The following is a 22,737-nucleotide window of genomic DNA, read 5'->3' on the forward strand; positions in this document are numbered from 1 at the left end:
ATGAAAAAAAGCAAAACAAATTCAAAATTGTAATTATTGATATTATTTATACCTTTTGCTGCTTTCTCATTTTTGGTGAGTGTTTTAATATTGAATTAATTAACCAAATTGAACAAAACTGAATCACTATTGTCAAACATCATGGTGCTTATCACTTGGCAATAGAAAATGCATTTTGTTAAAAGAAAATTTTCCTGGTTAAAATATTTGTCCAAGGCTGAAATATTGATAACCTATCTATTGGCTTAGAAATCAATACCAAATATATCAGTGCCTGTCAATCCCATTCATCAACTTTTAGCAAGTCCCATGGTTGTTAGAAGTATATAATATAACTAGACTGTGGCCCGATTCTAACGCATCGGGTATTCTAGAATATGCATGTCCCCGTAGTATTTGGACAATGATGATTCCAGAATTTGCGGCAGACTGTGCCCGTCGCTGATTGGTCGAGGCAACCTTTATGACATCATCGTCGCCATGGAAACCATTATGACATCTACGTCGATACTGTGCCCGTCGCTGATTGGTCGAGGCCTGGCGGCCTCGACCAATCAGAGACGCGGGATTTCCATTATGACATCATCGTCGCCATGCTGTGCCCGTCGCTGATTGGTCGAGGCCTGGCGGCCTCGACCAATCAGAGACGTGGGATTTCCAGGACAGACAGACAGACAGACAGACGGAAAAACCCTTAGACAATTATATATATAGATTAGCCAAAACACCACAGCTCCGAATATTGTGTAGTGGCCATTATCAGATAGTTCAGTGAACAGGTATGAATCGGGCAGACGTAGGCAAAGTGTGGCCCAAGAGCAACATGTGGCCCTTTGGGTGTTTCTGTGCTGACCACAGATTGGGCTAGCCAAACAGTTGGATTCAGTGGTGTCCTGCACTACACGGCCACTACCTGTACAGCATCTATCTTTTATTAGATATCTTGATCCTCAGGAAACAGATACCAGTGAATACAATGATGGAACAGGGAGCTGTTGGATGCCTCTTCCATCACTAAGCCTTTGCGTCTGAGAGTACAGCAGGTGCTATGACTTGATTACATTGCATCAGCTGTGCCTCAGCACACAGGGCAGACTGGTGCAGTGGGGTAACGGAGTGAGGTATGTAGCTGCTTTTTTTATTTCATAGTACATTGTGGGAAATTATAGGGTCATCATGTTGTGGCCTATGGGGCATGTTAAGGGACATCATGATGTGCCCCATGGGGCATGTTTAGGGACATTATGCTGTGCCCTAAAGGGCATGTTTAGACATTGTGCTGTGCTCTGAGGGACAAAAGTGAGGGGCTGTGTGGGGATATTATACTATGTAAGGGGGCTGTGTAGGAATATTATACTATGTAAGTGGGCTGTGTGGGACGGAACGGGCTCTGTCTGAGGGACATCAATACTGTATGGGGGGCATTGTGGGGACATTATACTGTGTGATGGGCTCTGTTGGGACATCATACTGTGGAGAGACATTATACAGTGTGAGAGGCTTTATGGGGACATCATACCATGTGACAGTACAGTATAAAGCATGACTGGTTTTGTAGGGACACACACTATTTGAGTGGCTGTGTGAGGACATCATACTATGTGGAGAGCTGTGCTGAGCATCATACTATGTGGGGACATCACACTGTGTGTGGGGACTGTTATGATCCCAATGGCAAAGGATCTCAGAGATTACAGCAAAGTCTGCAAACATAAATACCAGCTCATAGGGACGTGGTAACTAGGCTGACCATATACCTGATCCTAGCACAAACACTAACAGTAGCCGGGGAACGTGCCTACGTTGATCCTAGACGTCTCGTGCCAGCCGGAGAACTAACTAACCCTATAAGGGAAAATAAGACCTCTCTTGCCTCCAGAGAAAAGACCCCAAAGTAATACAAGCCCCCAACAAATAATAACGGTGAGGTAAGAAGAAAAGACAAACGTAAGAATGAACTAGATTTTAGCAAAGAGAGGCCCACTGACTAATAGCAGAATATAGTAAGATGACTTATATGGTCAGCAAAAACCCTGCAAAATATCCACGCTGAATATCCAAGAACCCCCAAACCGACTAACGGTGTGGGGGGAGAATATCAGTCCCCTAGAGCTTCCAGCGATATCAGGAATCACATTTTGTACAAGCTGGACAAAAATATAAACAATGCAAATGATCAAAAATAAGAAAGCAGGACTTAGCTTATCTTGCAAAGAACCAGGACCTGAAGACAGGAGCAAACAGAAATGAACTGATTACAACGATGCCAGGCACTGGACTGAGAATCCAGGAAGTTAAAATAGCAACACCCCAGGCCTAAAGAAGCAGGTGAGTACCAACCTGGTAAAAGACAATTCAAGTGCCAAATCACTAGTGACCACAAGAGGGAGCCAAGAAGTATAGTTCACAACAGTACCCCCCCTTTAAGGAGGGGTCACCGAACCCTCACCAAGACCACCAGGGTGACCAGGATGAGCAGCGTGGAAGGCACGAATCAAATCGGCCGCATGAACATCAGAGGCGGCCACCCAGGAATTATCCTCCTGACCATAGCCCTTCCATTTGACCAAATACTGAAGCCTCCGTCTAGAGAGACGAGAATCCAAGATCTTCTCTACCACGTACTCCAACTCGCCCTCAACCAACACCGGAGCAGGAGGCTCAACAGCAGGAACCACAGGCACAACGTACCGCCGCAACAAAGACCTATGGAACACGTTGTGAATGGCAAACGACACCGGAAGATCCAAACGAAAAGAAACTGGGTTAATAACTTCCAAAATTTTATAAGGACCAATAAAGCGAGGCTTAAACTTAGGAGAGGAAACCTTCAGAGGGACATACCGAGAAGACAACCAAACCAAATCCCCAACACGAAGTCGGGGGCCCACACCGCGGCGGCGGTTGGCAAAACGCTGAGCCTTCTCCTGTGACAACTTCAAGTTGTCCACCACAAGATTCCAAATCCGCTGCAACCTATCCACCACGGAATCCACCCCAGGACAGTCAGAAGACTCAACATGACCCGAGGAGAAACGAGGATGAAAACCAGAGTTGCAGAAGAATGGCGAAACCAAAGTAGCGGAACTAGCCCGATTATTAAGGGCAAACTCCGCCAATGGCAAGAAGGTCACCCAATCATCCTGGTCCGCAGAAACAAAACATCTCAAATAAGCCTCCAGTGTCTGATTAGTTCGCTCCGTTTGATCATTAGTCTGAGGATGGAAGGCAGATGAAAATGACAAATCAATGCCCATTTTAGCACCAAAAGATCGCCAGAATCTGGACACAAACTGGGATCCTCTGTCGGACACGATATTCTCCGGAATGCCGTGTAAACGAACCACATTCTGAAAAAACAAAGGAACCAGATCGGAAGAGGAAGGCAACTTAGGCAAGGGTACCAAATGGACCATCTTGGAAAAACGATCACACACCACCCAGATGACAGACATTCCTTGAGACACCGGAAGATCAGAAATGAAATCCATGTAAATGTGTGTCCAAGGCCTCTTCGGGATGGGCAAGGGCAGAAGCAACCCGCTAGCACGAGAACAACAAGGCTTAACCCGAGCACAAGTCCCACAGGACTGCACAAATGACCGCACATCCCGTGACAAGGAAGGCCACCAAAAGGACCTAGCCACCAAATCTCGGGTACCAAAAATTCCCGGATGCCCTGCCAACACCGAGGAATGAACCTCGGAAATGACTTTGCTGGTCCATTTATCAGGAACAAACAGTCTGTCGGGTGGACAAGAGTCAGGTTTACCAGCCTGAAATCTCTGCAACACACGTCGCAAATCAGGAGATATGGCCGACACGATTACTCCCTCTTTAAGAATACCAGCTGGCTCCGAGACTCCAGCAGAGTCAGGCACAAAGCTCCTAGAAAGAGCATCAGCGTTAACATTCTTCGAACCAGGCAAGTACGAGACCACAAAGTCAAAACAAGAGAAAAACAATGACCAACGAGCCTGTCTAGGATTCAGGCGCTTAGCAGACTCAAGATACATCAGATTTTTGTGATCAGTCAAGACCACCACACGATGCTTAGCACCCTCGAGCCAATGACGCCACTCCTCAAATGCCCACTTCATGGCCAACAACTCCCGATTACCAACATCATAGTTCTGCTCAGCAGGCGAAAACTTCCTAGAGAAAAAAGCACATGGTCTCATCACAGAGCAACCAGAGCCTCTCTGCGACAAAACAGCCCCAGCACCGATCTCAGAAGCATCCACTTCAACCTGAAAGGGAAGTGAGACATCAGGCTGGCACAAAACAGGCGCCGAAGTAAGCCGGCGCTTCAGCTCCTGGAAGGCCTCCACGGCTGCAGGGGCCCAACTAGTCACATCAGAACCTTTCTTGGTCATATCCGTCAAAGGTTTAACAACGCTAGAAAAGTTAGCGATAAAGCAACGGTAGAAATTAGCAAACCCCAAGAACTTCTGAAGACTCTTAACAGACGTGGGCTGAGTCCAATCATGAATAGCTCGGACCTTGACTGGGTCCATCTCCACAGCAGAAGGGGAGAAAATAAAACCCAAAAAGGAAACCTTCTGCACTCCAAAGAGACACTTTGAGCCCTTCACAAACAAAGCATTATCACGCAAAACCTGAAACACCATCCTGACCTGCTTTACATGAGAATCCCAATCATCCGAGAAAACCAGAATATCATCCAGATAAACAATTATAAATTTATCCAGATACTTCCGGAAGATATCATGCATAAATGACTGAAACACTGAAGGAGCATTAGAGAGCCCAAAGGGCATCACCAAGTATTCAAAATGACCTTCGGGCGTATTGAATGCAGTTTTCCATTCATCTCCCCGCCTAATGCGCACAAGGTTGTACGCACCACGAAGATCTATCTTGGTGAACCACTTGGCACCCTTAATCCGAGCAAACAAGTCTGACAATAGTGGCAAAGGATACTGAAACTTAACAGTGATTTTATTCAGAAGCCGATAGTCTATACAAGGTCTCAAAGACCCGTCCTTCTTGGCCACAAAAAAGAATCCCGCACCAAGAGGGGAAGAGGATGGACGAATATGCCCCTTCTCCAAAGACTCCTTGACATAAGAACGCATTGCGGCATGCTCGGGTACAGACAAATTAAATAATCGTCCCTTAGGAAATTTACTGCCAGGAATCAAATCTATTGCGCAGTCACAGTCCCTATGAGGAGGAAGAGCACTGGACCTGGACTCACTGAATACATCCTGATAGTCACACAAATACTCAGGAACCTCTGAAGGAGTAGAAGTAGCAATAGACACCGGCGGAGAATCGCAATGAATTCCCTGACAACCCCAACTCGACACCGACATAGCCTTCCAATCCAAAACAGGATTATGGGTCTGTAACCATGGCAGACCCAACATGACCAAATCATTCATTTTATGCAGAACAAGAAAATGAATCACCTCCCGATGTTCAGGAGTCATGCACATGGTCACTTGTGTCCAATACTGCGGTTTATTTTCCGCCAGTGGCGTAGCATCAATTCCTCTGAGAGGAATAGGAACTTTTAAAGGCTCCAGGACAAAACCACAGCGCTTGGCAAACGACAAGTCCATAAGACTCAGGGCAGCACCTGAATCCACAAATGCCATAACAGGGTAGGAAGACAATGAACAAATTAAAGTCACAGACAAAATAAATTTAGGCTGCAAATTACCAATGGAGACAGGACTGACAACCTTGGTTAGGCGTTTAGAGCATGCTGATATAACATGTGTAGAATCACCACAGTAAAAACACAGCCCATTCTGTCGTCTATGATTTTGTCGTTCGGTTCTAGTCAGGATTCTATCACATTGCATTGCTGGATCGGGGTTTCTATCACATTGCATTGAAACAGGTGTCTGTTCAGACAACACCGCCAGAGGATTAGTGGATATGCGCTCCCGCAAACGCCGATCAATCTGAATAGCCAGCGCCATAGAATCATTCAGACTTGTAGGAATTGTGAAACCCACCATCACATTCTTAATGGCTTCAGAAAGACCATTTCTGAAATGTGCGGCCAGAGCACATTCATTCCATTGAGTAAGCACGGACCATTTCCGAAATTTTTGGCAATACATTTCGGCTTCATCCTGGCCCTGAGAGATAGCCAGTAGAGCTTTTTCTGCCTGAATTTCAAGATTAGGCTCCTCATAAAGCAATCTGAGCGCCAGAAAAAACGCATCAACATCCGCCAATGCCGGATCTCCTGGCGCTAACGAGAAAGCCCAATCCTGAGGGTCGCCACGCAAAAAGGAGATAACAATTTTAACTTGCTGAGCTGAATCTCCAAACGAACGAGGTTTCAAAGATAGAAACAATTTACAATTATTCCTAAAATTCCTAAATTTAAATCGATCTCCAGAGAACAGCTCAGGAATAGGTATCTTAGGCTCAGACATAGGACTGCTAACAACAAAATCCTGAATGCTCTGCACTCGTGCAGCAAGCTGATCCACACTAGTAATCAAGGTCTGAACATTCATGTCTGCAGCAAAGCTTACAGCCACTCTGAGAAAAAGGGGAAGGAAGAAAGAGGAGAAAAAAAAACAAAAAACTCAGAACTCCTTTTCTTTTAATCCCACTTCTGCAATGCATTAACTATTCATAGGCCTGGCATACTGTTATGATCCCAATGGCAAAGGATCTCAGAGATTACAGCAAAGTCTGCAAACATAAATACCAGCTCATAGGGACGTGGTAACTAGGCTGACCATATACCTGATCCTAGCACAAACACTAACAGTAGCCGGGGAACGTGCCTACGTTGATCCTAGACGTCTCGCGCCAGCCGGAGAACTAACTAACACTATAAGGGAAAATAAGACCTCTCTTGCCTCCAGAGAAAAGACCCCAAAGTAATACAAGCCCCCAACAAATAATAACGGTGAGGTAAGAAGAAAAGACAAACGTAAGAATGAACTAGATTTTAGCAAAGAGAGGCCCACTGACTAATAGCAGAATATAGTAAGATGACTTATATGGTCAGCAAAAACCCTGCAAAATATCCACGCTGAATATCCAAGAACCCCCAAACCGACTAACGGTGTGGGGGGAGAATATCAGCCCCCTAGAGCTTCCAGCGATATCAGGAATCACATTTTGTACAAGCTGGACAAAAATATAAACAATGCAAATGATCAAAAATAAGAAAGCAGGACTTAGCTTATCTTGCAAAGAACCAGGACCTGAAGACAGGAGCAAACAGAAATGAACTGATTACAACGATGCCAGGCACTGGACTGAGAATCCAGGAAGTTTAAATAGCAACACCCCAGGCCTAACAAAGCAGGTGAGTACCAACCTGGTAAAAGACAATCCAAGTGCCAAATCACTAGTGACCACAAGAGGGAGCCAAGAAGTATAGTTCACAACAGGGGACTGTGTGAGCCATCATATTGTGTTGTGAGCTGTTGATTTAGATATAACAGCTGAATAAAGGGAGCTGCATAATATATTGCTTAAGATAACAAGCGATGCTCTAGGTGTGCTGAATGCTTAGGAAAACTCGCACACCAGAAGACTTCATACACTTAAAATTTATGTTAAGATCCTATAATTCTGCCCTTCACCTCACCAAACAGACTTTCTTCACCACCCTGATCTCCTCACTATCCAACAACCCCAAGAAACTTTTTGACCCCTTTCACTCCCTCCTCAGGCCGAAAGAACAAGCCCCTATCACAGACATTTGTGCCGATGACCTGGCCTCCCACTTTTTAGAGAAAATAGATAATATCCGTTAGGAAATCCGCTCCCAGCCACCAAGTGCAGTGACTCCCATCCCTCCCTGCATTTCCTCTGGCTCACTATCCACATTCGATCCCATCACAGAAGGAGAAGTCTCCAAGCTCCTCTCTTCTTCTCGTCCGACTACATGCACTACTGACCCCGTTCCCTCTCATCTCCTCCAGGCTCTCTCCAGTCGTCACAACTCACCTAACTACAATTTTTAATCTCTCCCTCTCCTCTGGCATTTTCCCCTCCTCCTTCAAACACTATCATTACTCCATTACTAAAGAAACCCACCCTCGACCCATCCTGCACAAACAACTACAGACCAGTCTCCAATCACCCCTTCCTCACTAAACTCTTGGAGCGCCTGATCTACTGCCGCCTTACCCGTCACCTCTCCACTCATTCCCTCCTAGACCCTTCACAGTCCGGCATCCCCCCTGCATTCAACAGAAACTGCACTCATCAAAGTGACCAATGACCTTCTGACAGCAAAATAGAACGGTGACCACTCTCTTCACGCCAGTGACTGTCTGTCCGTAGTCTCCAACATCATGTCCGCTCTCTATCTGAAACTCAACCTCTCTAAAATTGAATTTCTTCTGCTCCCACCATCTAGTAACCTCCGTAAATCTGACATTTCCCTCTCCGTGGGTGGCACAATAATAACATCCCAGCAGCAGGCGTGCTATCTGGGTGTTAAGTTTGACTCCGGTCTCTCCTTCACATCCCATATACAATCTCTTGCCTGCACTTGCTGCTTACACTTAAAGAACATCTCTAGAATCCGCCTTTTTCTCACCATGGAAACAACAAAAACCCTCATTGCCACCTTGATCCACTCCCGCCTGGACTACTGCAATGCTCTATTAATTGGCCTACCCCTTACTCGACTTTCCCCTCTCCAGTCTATCCTTAATGCAGCAGCCAGGGTTGTCCATCTAACTAATGGGTTTTCAGACGTGTCCGTTCTTCGACAGTCGTTACACTGGCTGCCCATTCATTATAGAATCCAATTGAAAGTACTTGTTCTCACCCATAAAGCTCTCCACAGTACGGCACCCCCTTCCATCTCCTCTCTCATTTCGGTCTATCGGCCTAACTGACCACTGTGCTCTGCAAATGACTTTTGAATAACCTCTGCACTAATCCGTACCTCCCAATCCCGTCTCCGGCACTGCGCCAATCCTCTGCAATGCTCTACCCAAAAATATTAGGACCATCCACAATTTGAATAGTTTTAGGCACTCCCTCAAAACACATTTGTTCAGAGCGGCCTATCACGTTCACTAATCAAAGTCATTTTATGTTTGTGTGTGTAGCCCATTCACTACTTCCATCTATCCCCCACCCCCTGAAGATGGCTGGACCATCATTGTAAATACATCATTGTAAATACACATTTGTACTTTGTATCCCCCCCACGTCATTGTAGATTTTAAGCTCTCACGACCAGGGTCATCTTATTTTGCTGTAATTATTGTATTGTTAATGTTGTTACTTATGACTGTTGTGTTTGAAACTGTTAAACTGTAAAGTGCTGGGGAACATGTTGGCACTATATAAGTAAAGATTATTATTATTATTATTATTATTATTATTATTATTAATATTAAAAAGCAGTCAATTATACTGTATGTTTTTTATTAGTTGCCACAGGGAAGAACACTGTACTTGTATTAACAGTAGCAGTGAGTCATCTGGCTTAATTAGGCTCAAGATTAAGTGATGAATATTGATATAAAACCATAATAATTAACAGGATTAAGTTTGTCCGGTTGGTTTGGCCCTCCACAACAGTCACAATCTTTGATATGGCACTTGAGAAACTTAATTGCCCACCCTTGCTTTAGGGTTTTTAAAAGATTCCATGATGAAAAGTTTGGCTGTCATTTAATACTACATTTCATCTGACCCCAGCTTTGTTCTTTAATGATGATATTGATGACCAGACCTGTAGCAATGCATCTCCCATGAAGCGAGTCATCTGTGACCTTCCTGAGCACAACTTCTTCTGGTCAGAAGGTTACATCGTGAGATTAAACAATTACAGAAAGCTAAAGGGGTATTTCCATCTCAGACATTTTTGGCATATAGGGAGATTGTCTATGACTTGAAGCAAAGAATGATATGGTAGGTTGATTGTGGCCTCTGGGATGCAAGTTGTGCGCCCCTTTATAGGAATGCTTCAAGAAATACTTCTACTCTGTTTTTGGCCCAGTGAAAGGCCTTAAAGGACATTGAATAACTCCTATTGCATCATTTAAATCTTTGGGTCTTGTACAATCCCTAATATCCAGCACAACACAGAATATAATTTTTTCTGACATTCTTTAAACTACGTAAAAATATAGTAAATGAATGCATAAAACACAAAGAATCGCATAACACATATGTTTTATACTTACGAACAGGAAGAGTCTGAAAAATGTCTATTTTACTGTATTCTCCTTGTCCTTTACCATTAACAGCAGCAACCTTGACTTCATAAGTCGTATTGGCTTCCAAATTGGCCAGAACAACAATAGCTGCACGAATAAAAATGCCATTAAAGAGAAAGCATTAAAATACATAACAGTAACTCAGAAAACATCTTGTAAATAGGCCATTCATATAGTGTCACATTTGCTTGTCCTACTTTTTCACATCATAGGAAGAATTGATTTTCTTATTGGAAATCCGTGATACAACCTTGATGTTTGTCTGCTGCAGAAATATCTAAAAGCATATTAGTCTATGTTTATTGTAATAATGCAGAGTCATAGCTCTACTTTACTTCAATAGTAGTCAACTTGGCCAAGATCAGCTTGTTGCTTCCCCTCCCTCAGAACAAAGCAATTGGTGCCAGTCCTCTGCCGCTTTAAACTGATTTTGAACAGCAATTCTTGCAAATAGTGTTGAGCATTCCGATACCGCAAGTATCGGGTATCGGCCGATATTTGCTGTATCGGAATTCCGATACCGAGTTCCGATATTTTTGTGATATCGGAAATCGGAATCGGAAGTTCCCAGTGTATGGTTCCCAGGGTCTGGAGGAGAGGAGACTCTCCTTCAGGCCCTGGGATCCATATTCATGTAAAAAATAAAGAATAAAAATAAAAACTATGGATATACTCACCCCTCCGGCGGACCCTGGACCTTAGCGATGTAACCGGCAGCCTCCGTTCCTAAGAATGCAGTGAGTGTAGGACCTGCAATGACATCGCGGCTTGTGATTGGTCGCATGACCAGTCACATGAGCGGTCACGCGACCAATCACAAGCCGCGACGTCATCGAAGGTCACTCTGCATTCTTAGGAACGGAGGCAGACGCTTGGACCGGTGAGAGCCAGGGGCCATCCGAGGGGTGAGTATATCAATATTTTTTATTTTTATTCTTTATTATATACATGAATATGGATACCAAGGCCTGAAGTAGAGTTTCCTCTCCTTCAGACCCTGGGAACCATTCCGATATTTTGTGTCCCATTGATATGCATTGGTATCGGGTATCGGTATCGTCGATATCCGATATTTTTAGGGTATCGGCCGATCCAATCCGATACCGATACCTTTGCATATTGGAAGGTATCGCTCAACACTACTTGCAAATCTTTTTGAAAGCTAAAAAAAAACTATTCACCCCATAGCCAATTTTATAAAATGGTCTTTTAGAGTATTATAGGAATTGATGGCCCCAAAGTGCTAAAGTTTTTTCTTAATCTTGAAGCATTTTACATAATCCAAGATAAAAGTTGTTGACTGGTCAAAAGATCTTAATAACTGTATTTATTGCATAGCGGCTTGTAATCATAACTTTGATTGGTTATTTCATGGTGACAAAAGCATATGTATAAAAGAGAAAAACAAGGCCACAAAACGTAATAAATATTCCAAATGCTTCAATAACAGAAGTGGAGAGCTGACAATTTTAATGGAACTTGGAGAAATGATAGGTGTACAATGTAATTCTTCAATAGTTACCAGCTCTAGGATGTCTTCAAAAGTTAAGAAAGGGCCCTGCTGAACCCCATAACAGCTATCTTAACAGCAACTGTTTTAGTTACACCCTACATTACCAAAGGCCAATCTTCTAAGAGACCTACTCTGTTCAGATAACAGATTTTAGCTACTGTTCAGCCCCCATACACATTAGACTAATAAAATAGATATCGACGGGTTAGGCCCACAGTCATATGCATATGTGACCCCAAATTTTGGACTGCCAACTCTTTTGTTCTCCTAGAAATTAGGTTTTCTCATAGAGAAAACAAGAGTGCTCGGCGGAAAAGTTGCTACTATGAATAGTAGAGCCTGACACCTGAAAGATTTGCCGAACCATTGTTACCTGACAACCATCTAATTTGTATGGTGGTCTTAAGACTATTATGACATATTAGAATAATGGATCCATCAGACTATACTACCCAATGTAAGTGCAGAATAGCATTGGAAAAGGTCAACTCTCCATGTCCTTCAAGATCTCAGTTACTGTAATTACTCACTTTGTGTTCCATGTGAATGAACAACTTTCCAAGTGTCTGAAGACACTTCTTTAAAATCCATTTGATAGTGATGTATGGGGACACCACCATGAGAGTCTGGTTTATTGAAAAATATTTTGGCATAAGTCTGAGATAGTTCTATAACTCGCAAACCATGCGGACTGGAAGGCACATCTACGGGATAAAAAAACATCAAATTAAATAAGTGTAGCTACAAAGTATTCAAGCACTAAGTATGAGAAAATAAGTCTTCAAATTTCATAGGCCAAAAGAAGTCAATATGTCTGGATTATCTGGTAGTCAGTAGTCACCAATCACACAAGGAGGCTAGCGTATCAAAAGGATAGGCTGTTTTAATATTCTTCAAAATCTTCTTTAAAGCCAAGCTATCATAATAATTTATTTGGTATATATGAGTTGTACACGTAAACATATGTAATGTAATTAATATGTCTTTCTAGAGAAAAGTGACAGTCTCAACATTTTTATCAATTTGCCTCTACTGGCTCTCCGCAAATGTTGATAAGTGTCATAAGTATAAAGAGTATCTGTCAGTAGGATTTCACAAGCCCAGTATACCTGTACAAAGCCGGTCTGTTCCTCCATTATAGGGAAATTAGTGTTTTAATTGAAATGCAAATGAGGCTGAAGAACTATTTGTAGACCTAAAGCCTCTGTCACTCCAACTCTATTTCACACACAGCGCTGCCTCCTTCTGCTTAACTGATGACTCCGTTGCCTGAAGTCACACAGTTACATGGCCAGTACTGGGAGAATGGACTGGCCAAGTAAAAGTATTGATGGACTTATCTTTCAAAGAGCTACATACACAGATTAAAAGTTTGGGGGTGAAATAGTACTGAAAAGTTCCCTTTAAGAAAGAAATAGAGTGCTGCGTGGTAATACCATACAAACCACAATTTAACTGTTTTTCAATCTTGCCAGAAAGGTACAATCACCCTTTGTTTTTTTGATAAAAGACAATAATTAATACAGAATGGAATTATCACGTTTAATGGAATCTCCATGTGTCCTCTGCTGCCATCTTATGAAGTTTATAGGGGTGTTTTAGACTTCTGAGCAGAAGTGCAATAACATTTTGGAAAAAATCATCATTAATTTGGCTCAAGGACAAAATATCAATATTGACAAGATTGCGCACAAATAAAGCATTTTTAGAAATACCCCCTTCTACAGATTTCACAGGATGTTTGCATTTAAAGTCACTTATCAGTTTGCATACATGACAAGATCAGACAAATTGCTCCAATATGATACAAATAAACCTAAGAGGAAAAACAGGAAACAAAATGAATAATGTAAATGGTTCCTAAAAAAGGAATAGAATAAGTCAAGTAAGAGGCACATGAACATGCTCCGCTCTGCATGCCTAATCATGTAAATAAGCATTGGTAAAAAAGTGGCTCAGATGCCGAGATCTAGCAAGAAGTAGAATTTGGTATATGTGCGAAAGAGCAAATTTGGCAAAATTAGAGTCTTGTAGATTTACTCAAAATTGGCAGTGAAATTCAAATACATGTGATGCAAATTGAATCTACCAGAAAAGGGTTTAAAAAATCTTATCCACGACCTTTCCATTGTGGTCCCTCCCATACTCCTTTTGCCACTGTCAGTCCACCCCTAGGCTCCTATGTCTTTTGTCTACTATCCTCTTCCTTCCAGTCCTCTGGAGCTGCTATTCTTCACAAGCTTCCACACCATCAGCTGGGGAGAGATTCACATCATTGACTTTAATTAACTTCAGACATGGGTTACATCCCATGTGGTCATGTGGGACAAAGTGAAAAATGGAGGCTCCACAATACATAAAGAGAAAACAATAGAACTGATCAAAAGATTGGCGGTGGAGGGAGAGGTATGGAAGGGACCAAGGAAAGGTGAGGATAAAAAAATGTTAAGCTCTTCCTGGCCCTCTGAATTAATTTGGCTGCCATTTTTGCAAAAACAATTCAGATTCTGGGTGATAGAAATTTCTGAGGAAATTAATAACAAATGTGAATATTCCAAATTGATTTGATCATCTCAAACTCTTGTAAGGCAGCTACTAGACACATCGCTGATGTTTGATCGTTGATGGGAAGAATGCATCACAGAGATGGTTGTCATCTGTGATGTAATCCTAGAGTATTGCTCTAGTGCACATAGCACAAAGAGGATTGTTTGGTGCATTTGGGCCAGATTTTACATGCAGCCTGAGACATGGGCTGCCCACATCCCTCAACTGTGGGTGTGGTTGGAGTCCATTGTTTGACACATGATCTGTGTGTGGAGGAAGACGGCTTCCGGTGTGTTATATCCAAGGTGAGCCCTTATACTAGATGCTATCCAGCCTGTGTGACCAGGACTGCTTCTCAAGAGACTTTGACAAAATAACTATTTATTTTGTTTTACCTGCACTGAAAGCCGTTTATTTTTTTGTCTGCTTATGGCTGATTTATGAAGCAGCAATAAACCAGAATGAACATTTAAATGGAAATGCTTCCTGTTTTGCCTCCCGACACACTCAAGAGAGTATCATTCCCACACTGTGTAGCAATGCGTTTTTTCTAATCAAGTTTTAATTGATTTTCCAGAAATTTTATTGCAATTCCGCTCAGAAATGTTAGTACTCACCACTATGCAACCAGCCTCTGCAGAGAGGATGAGGACTTCAACTCTAAAGCCACATATTGGATGTAGCAATCCTATAATTTAATATTGACCCTTTAATGAGCCTTGCTACATGACTGATAAGAAACCACACCAAAAACTCTATTTGCAAACATGTGTTTTTGGGTGTTTGCCCATCCTCAGTGCAATGCATGAAATCTGATTTGGCTAGGTGATAGGCCTTTGACTAGACATTTGCTCAACAAAGAATCTGTCTATTGAGGCACAGAGTGGCCAACAAAATATGAGAATAGGGTGCACCTTCCAGGATGTCCTCTGCAGATGTCTATTTCTAAGGAATATTCTGCGGTAGGGGAGTGGGAGCATATAAATCGCTCGAATCACACAGTAGAGCTCAATCATAACAGTCACCAGGCAGGAATAGAGACAACGAACAATTACAAAATGTAACAAAGGGGAAAAATACATAAATATGCTTCTTCGAAACATTTCATGCAGCACAACCTTTTTTTATAATGACAGTTAGTGTATAAAATGACCCATTTCTCTATGTATAAAAACAATCAAGAGGAGTTTCAATGCTCTCTTAAGACCAGTGTCTCAGAAATCATTGCAGTCTTTGGTGGCAAAATCCAAAGGTAAGAAAAAAGTGGGGGTTCTGTGGCACATTCCTCTGCTTTTGATGACATTTCTGATTTGAGATTTAAAATTCTAATAATTATTAGTGATGAGCGAATATACTCGTTACTCGAGATTTCCCAAGCACGCTCAGGTGACCTCCGAGTATTTTTTAGTGCTCGGAGATTTAGTTTTCATCGCCGCAGCTGAATGATTTACATCTGTTAGCCAGCATAAGTACATGTGGGGGTTGCCTGGTTGGTAGGGAATCCCCACATGTACTTATGCTGGCTAACAGATGTAAATCATTCAGCTGTGGCAATAAAAACTAAATTTCTGAGCACTAAAAAATACTCGGAGGACACACGAGCATACTCGGGAAATCTCGAGTAACGAGTATATTCTCTCATGATTAATAATTATGTTATGACAATGGTCTCTAACCTGTGGCTTTCCATTTACCACAAGACTACAAGTAGGCTAGAAAGGTCACTGACTGACTGAGTCTTTTGATGTGGTTTGTTTGGATTTTAATAGCACTTTTTGGGGGCAAAAACCTTTTTTTCTGCTTACATTATTGGATGTTAACTTGGAACATGATCTGTGCAGCATTCCGGTGTAAGATTGGAGAGACAGATGATCTTTTTTATAAAAAAAAAATCATAATATTCCCATTGCTCATGATAATGGGGGTTATTCACAAATTATTTATTTATTTTTTCTTATGAGGCTCAGAACTTGCAAGTAGTTGCCTGTATGCCTGTATGCCCACCACTGATTGCTGCTGGCTAACAGTGGTCTCAGACCGCTCCTGCTGGCGACTCTGCTGCTTCATTTGATCTCATGTCAGTTGAGCAGCTCTTGCTCTTCCGGTGTCCTCTCTTGACAGGGCATCACTGCCGACATCATGCTGATTGACAGCTGGCTCCCCACAATTAGGCAACAGGGAGCCATCTGTCAATCGGTTTTACATCGACAGTAATGCCCTGTAAACTGAGTAAAGTGGAAAGGAAGAAGGCTGCTCTGTTGACATATTAGCAAATGTAAGACTTTATACCCATAAGAAAATAATAAAAAAGTCCCCTTAGGGCATCCTCGGAATTTTATATTTGCAAACGTATGCCATATATCTCGAATGAGAATCGTGTTCTAAAGTAATCATAAGACCTGTTTACATAGATAATCTGTATGTTGTGACTGACTAAGACTTGCTGGTGAGACGTTTGAGAACAATATCCCATGGTGGATGTGAGCATCAGATGTCTGGTCAGCCGTACCTCATGCCCAGTCATGTGCTTTTCCGCTTCATGCTTTTCAGCTTTACACTATAAATACCATACAAGTTATACTTTAGGGAAATCATCCACTCAATTTAATTCATATCCCAGACTGTCAAAATGCAACATTTGTAATCTTGTTTAAAAAAGAAATACCAACATCTCGAAGGGAATACAAGACAAATATAAAACCTTAAGCCCTTTCAGAGTGACTGGCAAAGTTATTTATCTTGAGGGTAAAAGAACCTAAATAGGCATTAGTAAAAGTCTGTTACATAAGAATCACACTGCACATACCAGCCAATGTGAGCACATACTCCTGAATTCTTGATCCTATTGAATTGATCGCTGTACAGTTGTATCGTCCAAAGTCATTGTCTGATATTGGAGTAATCTAAAAAAAACAATAATAATAAAAATAAAAAAATAAAAACTTTCTGAATATAAAAGTTATACTTATGAGACGTTAAGCACATTGCAATATATCATCATTCTGAACTTTGTTCCCTTTCCTCACCACCAAACTAATGTCCTCCTTGTTTCCCAGCTGTATGCAGTCGTCTGACATCCTTGTCGTAATGTCATGCCATGTGATCATGACAGTCAATTAATGTCTAACTCTATGATATTCCTCCCATGAGGACATCACATGCCATTCCTTGACCACCATGATCACCTGATATGAAGTCACATGGCTATCAAGTCAATGCATGAAGCTGGAAGAACCATGGACCTCCAGTAACAACACTATTATAATACGAACAGTAGATATATTGAATTTGTTTGAATGCAAACCATTTAAAGGACATTCAACTTCAATGTTTGTATAACATTGATGTCTCATCCTTAGGGAAGGATGAAACTGCACTTGGGAGCAGTGTAATAAGTAGGGTTTCTTTCCCTACATTTCTTGACCCTCCTCAAACTCTTGCCAGTATCAGTTTATGCCTCTTTATTAATCATCCTTAGCATTTTGATGTGGTTTGGATCTCTATTTACTGTGCTGCATTTATTGTTTCATGATTTGTTTTAATTTTACCTTTTTGCTACTGCTTCACTGTTGTGCCATGTTGTACATTTATAAAATTGGATATTGAGGTTTACAGTTGAGGGTATTTCCCTGTATCTTTTGGGTAGGTTATATTAGTTACTCGCTTTAAACATAAACAAGGGCGGAAATAATGAGGGCAATCTGGACTACCGCCCAGGGGGGTCCATGTCCAGATTAGATTACCCTTATCATGATACTTTTGGCGCTTTTTGCTGCACAGGGATAATTCCTATTGCTCTGCTGCTGGCAATAAAGCGATGGAGTGCAGCTGCACATGGAAGGTGTGGTGGTGCACCATCTTGGGTGTCAGGTCCAAGCATTCCTACATGAACAGTTTCCTGGAAAGTGGATTGGTCATCACGGGCCAGTTGAATGGCCACCAAAGTCTCCCGATCTGACAACCTTAGACTTTTATGTTTGGGGTCATCTGAAGGCAATTGTCTATGCTGTGAAGACACGAGATATGCAGCATCTGAAATAACGGATACTGGAAGCTGGGGCTAGCATTTCTTCTGCGGTATTGCTATCAGTGTGTCAAGAGTGGGAGAAGAGGGTTGCATTGACAATCCAACACAATTTGCAGCACTTTGAACACATTTTATAAGTAGTCATAAACTTTTAAATAACTCAGGAAAGAATAAAGTTACGTTAAAACCAAGCACACCATTGTTTTTCTTATTAAATAAGTTTGATGTGTCACATGACCCTCTTCCCATTGGTAAAAATAAAGTTGGATCAAAAATGGCTGACTTCAAAATGGCCGCCATGGTCACCACCCATCTTGAAAAGTTTTCTCCCTCCCATATACTAATGTGCCACAAACAGGAAGTTGATATCACCAACCATTCCCATTTTATTTAGGTGTACCTATTCAAATTGCTCACCCTGTATATTCAGTGATGCAATGTGGGGGATTTTTTATTCAGGAAACACATGTTTATGTATATATATATTTATATATGCAACCTTTTTATTATCAGGGGCACAATGAACAGGACAGCAAATTTTACAGTGACCACATCACAGCTTTAGGAAATTGTCAAGAAGGTTTCGAAAGATGGAAAAGAAACCAAGAAAATGGCTGTATTCAGATGAAAAGTCAGCGGCAAATTACAGGATATAAGTATTTGTTTTGTTTCTACACTGTACAAAGGTCCATTTACAGGATGACGGGTGGCACTAAATGACCATTGATTGGTAGGTAGATTATTAGCGATAGGTGGGCGTTTAACAGCCTGTTTACATAGGAGGACCACAGTAAACGATGTGCATTTGGCGATCTGTAATAGATTGTTTAGTGCATATGGGATGCCATGGTTCGCGGCTGCGTGAGCCCTGTTTACACAGGACAATGCACGGCAGAGAATAATGATCTTTTGTGCTGCACAAAAGATCATTTCACCAGATGAACGAGCATTTGACTCATCCAGCTGATGATCAGCAGCATGCTTACACATAAAGATTATATCTTAAGTACACATGTTCACAATAATGTTTCAATGTTAATTTAGCTTTACTTGCAGAGAGATGATGAGTAATACTCTTGTTTTTAAAAAACCTCCCTTATTATGCATAACATCGTCCTTTAGTTTTTTCTTCTCTTGTTATAGCGCCGTCCCTTATTACATAATATATTTTATTGTTATCTATAGCCCTGTACATCAGAGGAAAAAATTGTCGAGCCGCACTATGCATGCCTCTCTCTATCTCCCTACATCTGCCCATTTGTTCATCATGTACATGCCCTCCCAAAAACATTATGTGAAAAATAACATGATACATTGGGGACTATGTCTTTTTAACAATTTTTATTCTGTGTTTCTTATGTTGTACTTGCTTATTAAACAACTAGGTTTAGACATATATCCAGGTATAGAAAATGTAAAGCACAGCCTAAGGGGGGAGGTGCACAGTCATAGGTTCCCAAACCTTGACGTATATATGCAAGTGACTAGCACACTCCGGAGTGTTGTGATGCAAGAGAAGAGGGTTTATTTACATACAATGATCACAAACGTTTCGGTCGATACTGGACCTTCATCAGTGTGCTAGATACACTTGTATGCTTGATTGTGCCCCCCCAAAAAATAGTTAATTTGCATCCGTATAACAGGCCTGGCAGTATACACCAGTTAAGGCAAATTTGGCCTTCTAGTGGAGGAAAGAAATGTCAATATAAAAGACCTGGAAGACTTAGGTCAGTGAGGCTGCAAAGGCCATCAAAGACTCACAGAGACAGGATGTGGGCACACGCGGTATCCACCGCCTCACTGACCTAAGTCTTCCAAGTCTTTTATATTGACATTTCTTTACAGTCAGCAATTTTGATCATAATGATCAAAAACTATCCAAGGTCCGCTTACTATCAACTAAACCCTGCTGACAGTACCCCACTTTGGTATGCTTATAATCAAACCCATGAATTAGACCTCTGTTTGAATCTTCCGATGACATTTCTACAGGAGTTGAAAATGTACATCCAACTACACGTACAGACATGTTTCTAGAGGTATCATAGACTATTATTCCTTCCTTTCCGACAGAATCCAAACTCTGCTAGCCATAGTGCTGATCTTGTTCCTGAGGGTCCCAAATGCACTTTGCAACCATTATCTTGGAGCTGTAATGTACCTGGAATGATCTTCCTCTAAATCTTTATGTAAGACATAAATGTTTGATGGTAGTTGTATTTTTTTCATTTTTGTGACTAAAAGTCATACTTCCAAATAGTACCGTAATTGCCTAATCAGTGGCTCTCTAGCCCATCTCCTATTTGTACGCGTACATATCTACAGTATATCGAGACTCGTTATTTGTAGCTATTCTCTGCTACACTGAATCAGTTTTCTGTTCAAAATTAAAAATATTATAGGGAATTTTAATAATAATAAAAACTGTTGACTTTCAAAGCTTAACATGTCTCTGAAGAGTAATAAAACAGATCTGAGCTAAGTAATGACTATAGTGATAGAACGTCAATTCTAATAAATATGTCATTTTTGTCATCTGAGACATTGTACCACTCAAAGAAAATAAAACTGTGCCATGAATAATGAATATGGCACTGATTATACCCTGTATCTACAAATATCTGGATAGGGGCTGATGACCTACAGCTTGATAAATGCTTGTTTAGCTTCCTAGGCCCAAAACCTTTCATGATTAATGGCACAGAAACTCTCCATAATTCTCCCTGGTGCTAACAAAATTGAAAACACGGAATATTCAAGAAGTTGAGTTTCACCCAACTTTATGAGTAATTGTCTGAGAAATAACACTGCAAGAAGAACAAATTCCAAACGTATGTGAGTTAGAAGAAAATGTAAATGATCAATGTAAGGATCATTGTAAAAAAATATATAAAAAAATAAAAAGTGCTAAAAAAAAATTATGTACTTAAAAACAGGGGTACGTTTGTAGGGGTATGTTTCCTCTTAGGTGCAAACAAATCTCCTGTGTAATATGGTCCCAGCTAAGTAGACAAGACCTCAACAAATCCCATCTACACATTTTGTAAGATTTCTGCTCAGATATTGATATTAGGTGCAGGTTTTACTGCAGCATGTCTGGAATTGCTGTCAATCAATGCCAGTAGACAGTGGGAGTGCAGTAGTGTAATTGCCATTTTAGCATGTACCAGAAAGCATGGAGGAGTAAAATAAGCCATCCTTCTCCTCCTACTCCTTGCTCTCTCCCACACAGATTTCAGATATACTGCGGCATTCATGCTGACATTGAGAGCAGGGACAATTAAAGGGAATCTGTCACCTAATTTTTCACATATATGCTGTGGCCACAGCCATCAGGGGCTTATCTACAACATTCTGTAATGCTGTAGATAAGCCCTTGATGTAACCTGAAAGATAAGAAAAAAAAGTTATATTATATTCATCCAGGGGCGGTCCCGGTGCGGTCCGGGCCGATGGGCGTCCCGGTCCGGGTCAGGTGCCTCTCATCTTCATACGATGACATCCTCTTCCTTGCTTCGTGTCGCGGCTCCTGCGCAGGCATACTGATTTGCCACATTGAGGGCAGAGTAAAGTATTGCAGTGTGCAGGTGCTGCTCCTCTCTGAGCTTTCCCAGCGCCTGCGCACTGCAGTACTTTGCTCTGCCCTCAACAGGACAGAGAATTACACCTGCGCAGGAGCTGCAACGGAAGCAAGAAAGAGGATGTCATCGCATGAAGATGGTTGAGGCGCCAGACCCAGAACTGCGACGCCCATCGGACCCGGACCACAACGGACAGCCCCTGGGTGAGTATAATCTAAATTATTTTTCTTACCTTAGAGATTACATCGGGAGCTTATCTACAGCATTACAGAATGCTGTAGATAAGCCCCTGATGACGGTGGGCTTAGCATATATGCGAAAAATGAGGTGACAGATTCCCTTTAAACTTAGTTTTTAAAAGGAACCTGATAGCTCATATATTCTGCTTGATCCACAGGCAGCCTGTATTAGCCATGTATGTTTGACTCTCTTTGAAAATACCACAGTGTTCCAGAAAAAAACATAATTATTGGACAGACATGTCCCTGGCGGCTACTCCTTGTCCAGAATTGACAAGCTTCTTCCTGCATGCATTTATGGTGAGAGACCGGGAAGTCCAGAGGAGGGGTCAGGGAGAAGCATCTGGGGACCTGTCTGCCCAAGTAGTCTTCCATATGGCTCAATCCATGGCAGCTGTCTATTTCTGAAGCATCAAACAGACAATATCTGTTACATGTTTACCATGCATCGGACAGCATGTATCAGCTTTAAACACTTAATTTTACCATTTAGAGGATAAGAGGATATTAGGTATCTGATAATATACTTCTCATGCCTTCCAAGGGTAAATCCTGATGACTGGATCCCTTTAACTTTAACCATTTTTCACTTTTATCCTGTGCTGTAACATCACTATATTAATTATCTAGATGT

The 22,737-nt window shown here is 41.7% G+C and overlaps 1 protein-coding gene across 2 annotated transcripts in view; it reads right to left on the minus strand.

The window, feature by feature from the left end:
- NCAM2 (neural cell adhesion molecule 2) overlaps nucleotides 1-22,737 on the minus strand; it is a 585,384-nt gene that overhangs the window by 177,689 nt on the left and 384,958 nt on the right. For both annotated transcript variants that reach the window (XM_077294013.1, XM_077294012.1), the window contains exons 11-13: nucleotides 17,060-17,156; nucleotides 12,237-12,410; nucleotides 10,161-10,280 (exon numbers count right to left, since the gene is read on the minus strand). In XM_077294013.1, the coding sequence (XP_077150128.1) occupies nucleotides 10,161-10,280; nucleotides 12,237-12,410; nucleotides 17,060-17,156 (391 nt within the window). The remainder of the gene's footprint in view (nucleotides 1-10,160; nucleotides 10,281-12,236; nucleotides 12,411-17,059; nucleotides 17,157-22,737) is intronic.

The sequence above is a fragment of the Ranitomeya variabilis genome, chromosome 3, assembly GCF_051348905.1.
Source record: "Ranitomeya variabilis isolate aRanVar5 chromosome 3, aRanVar5.hap1, whole genome shotgun sequence".
NCBI lineage: Eukaryota > Metazoa > Chordata > Amphibia > Anura > Dendrobatidae > Ranitomeya > Ranitomeya variabilis.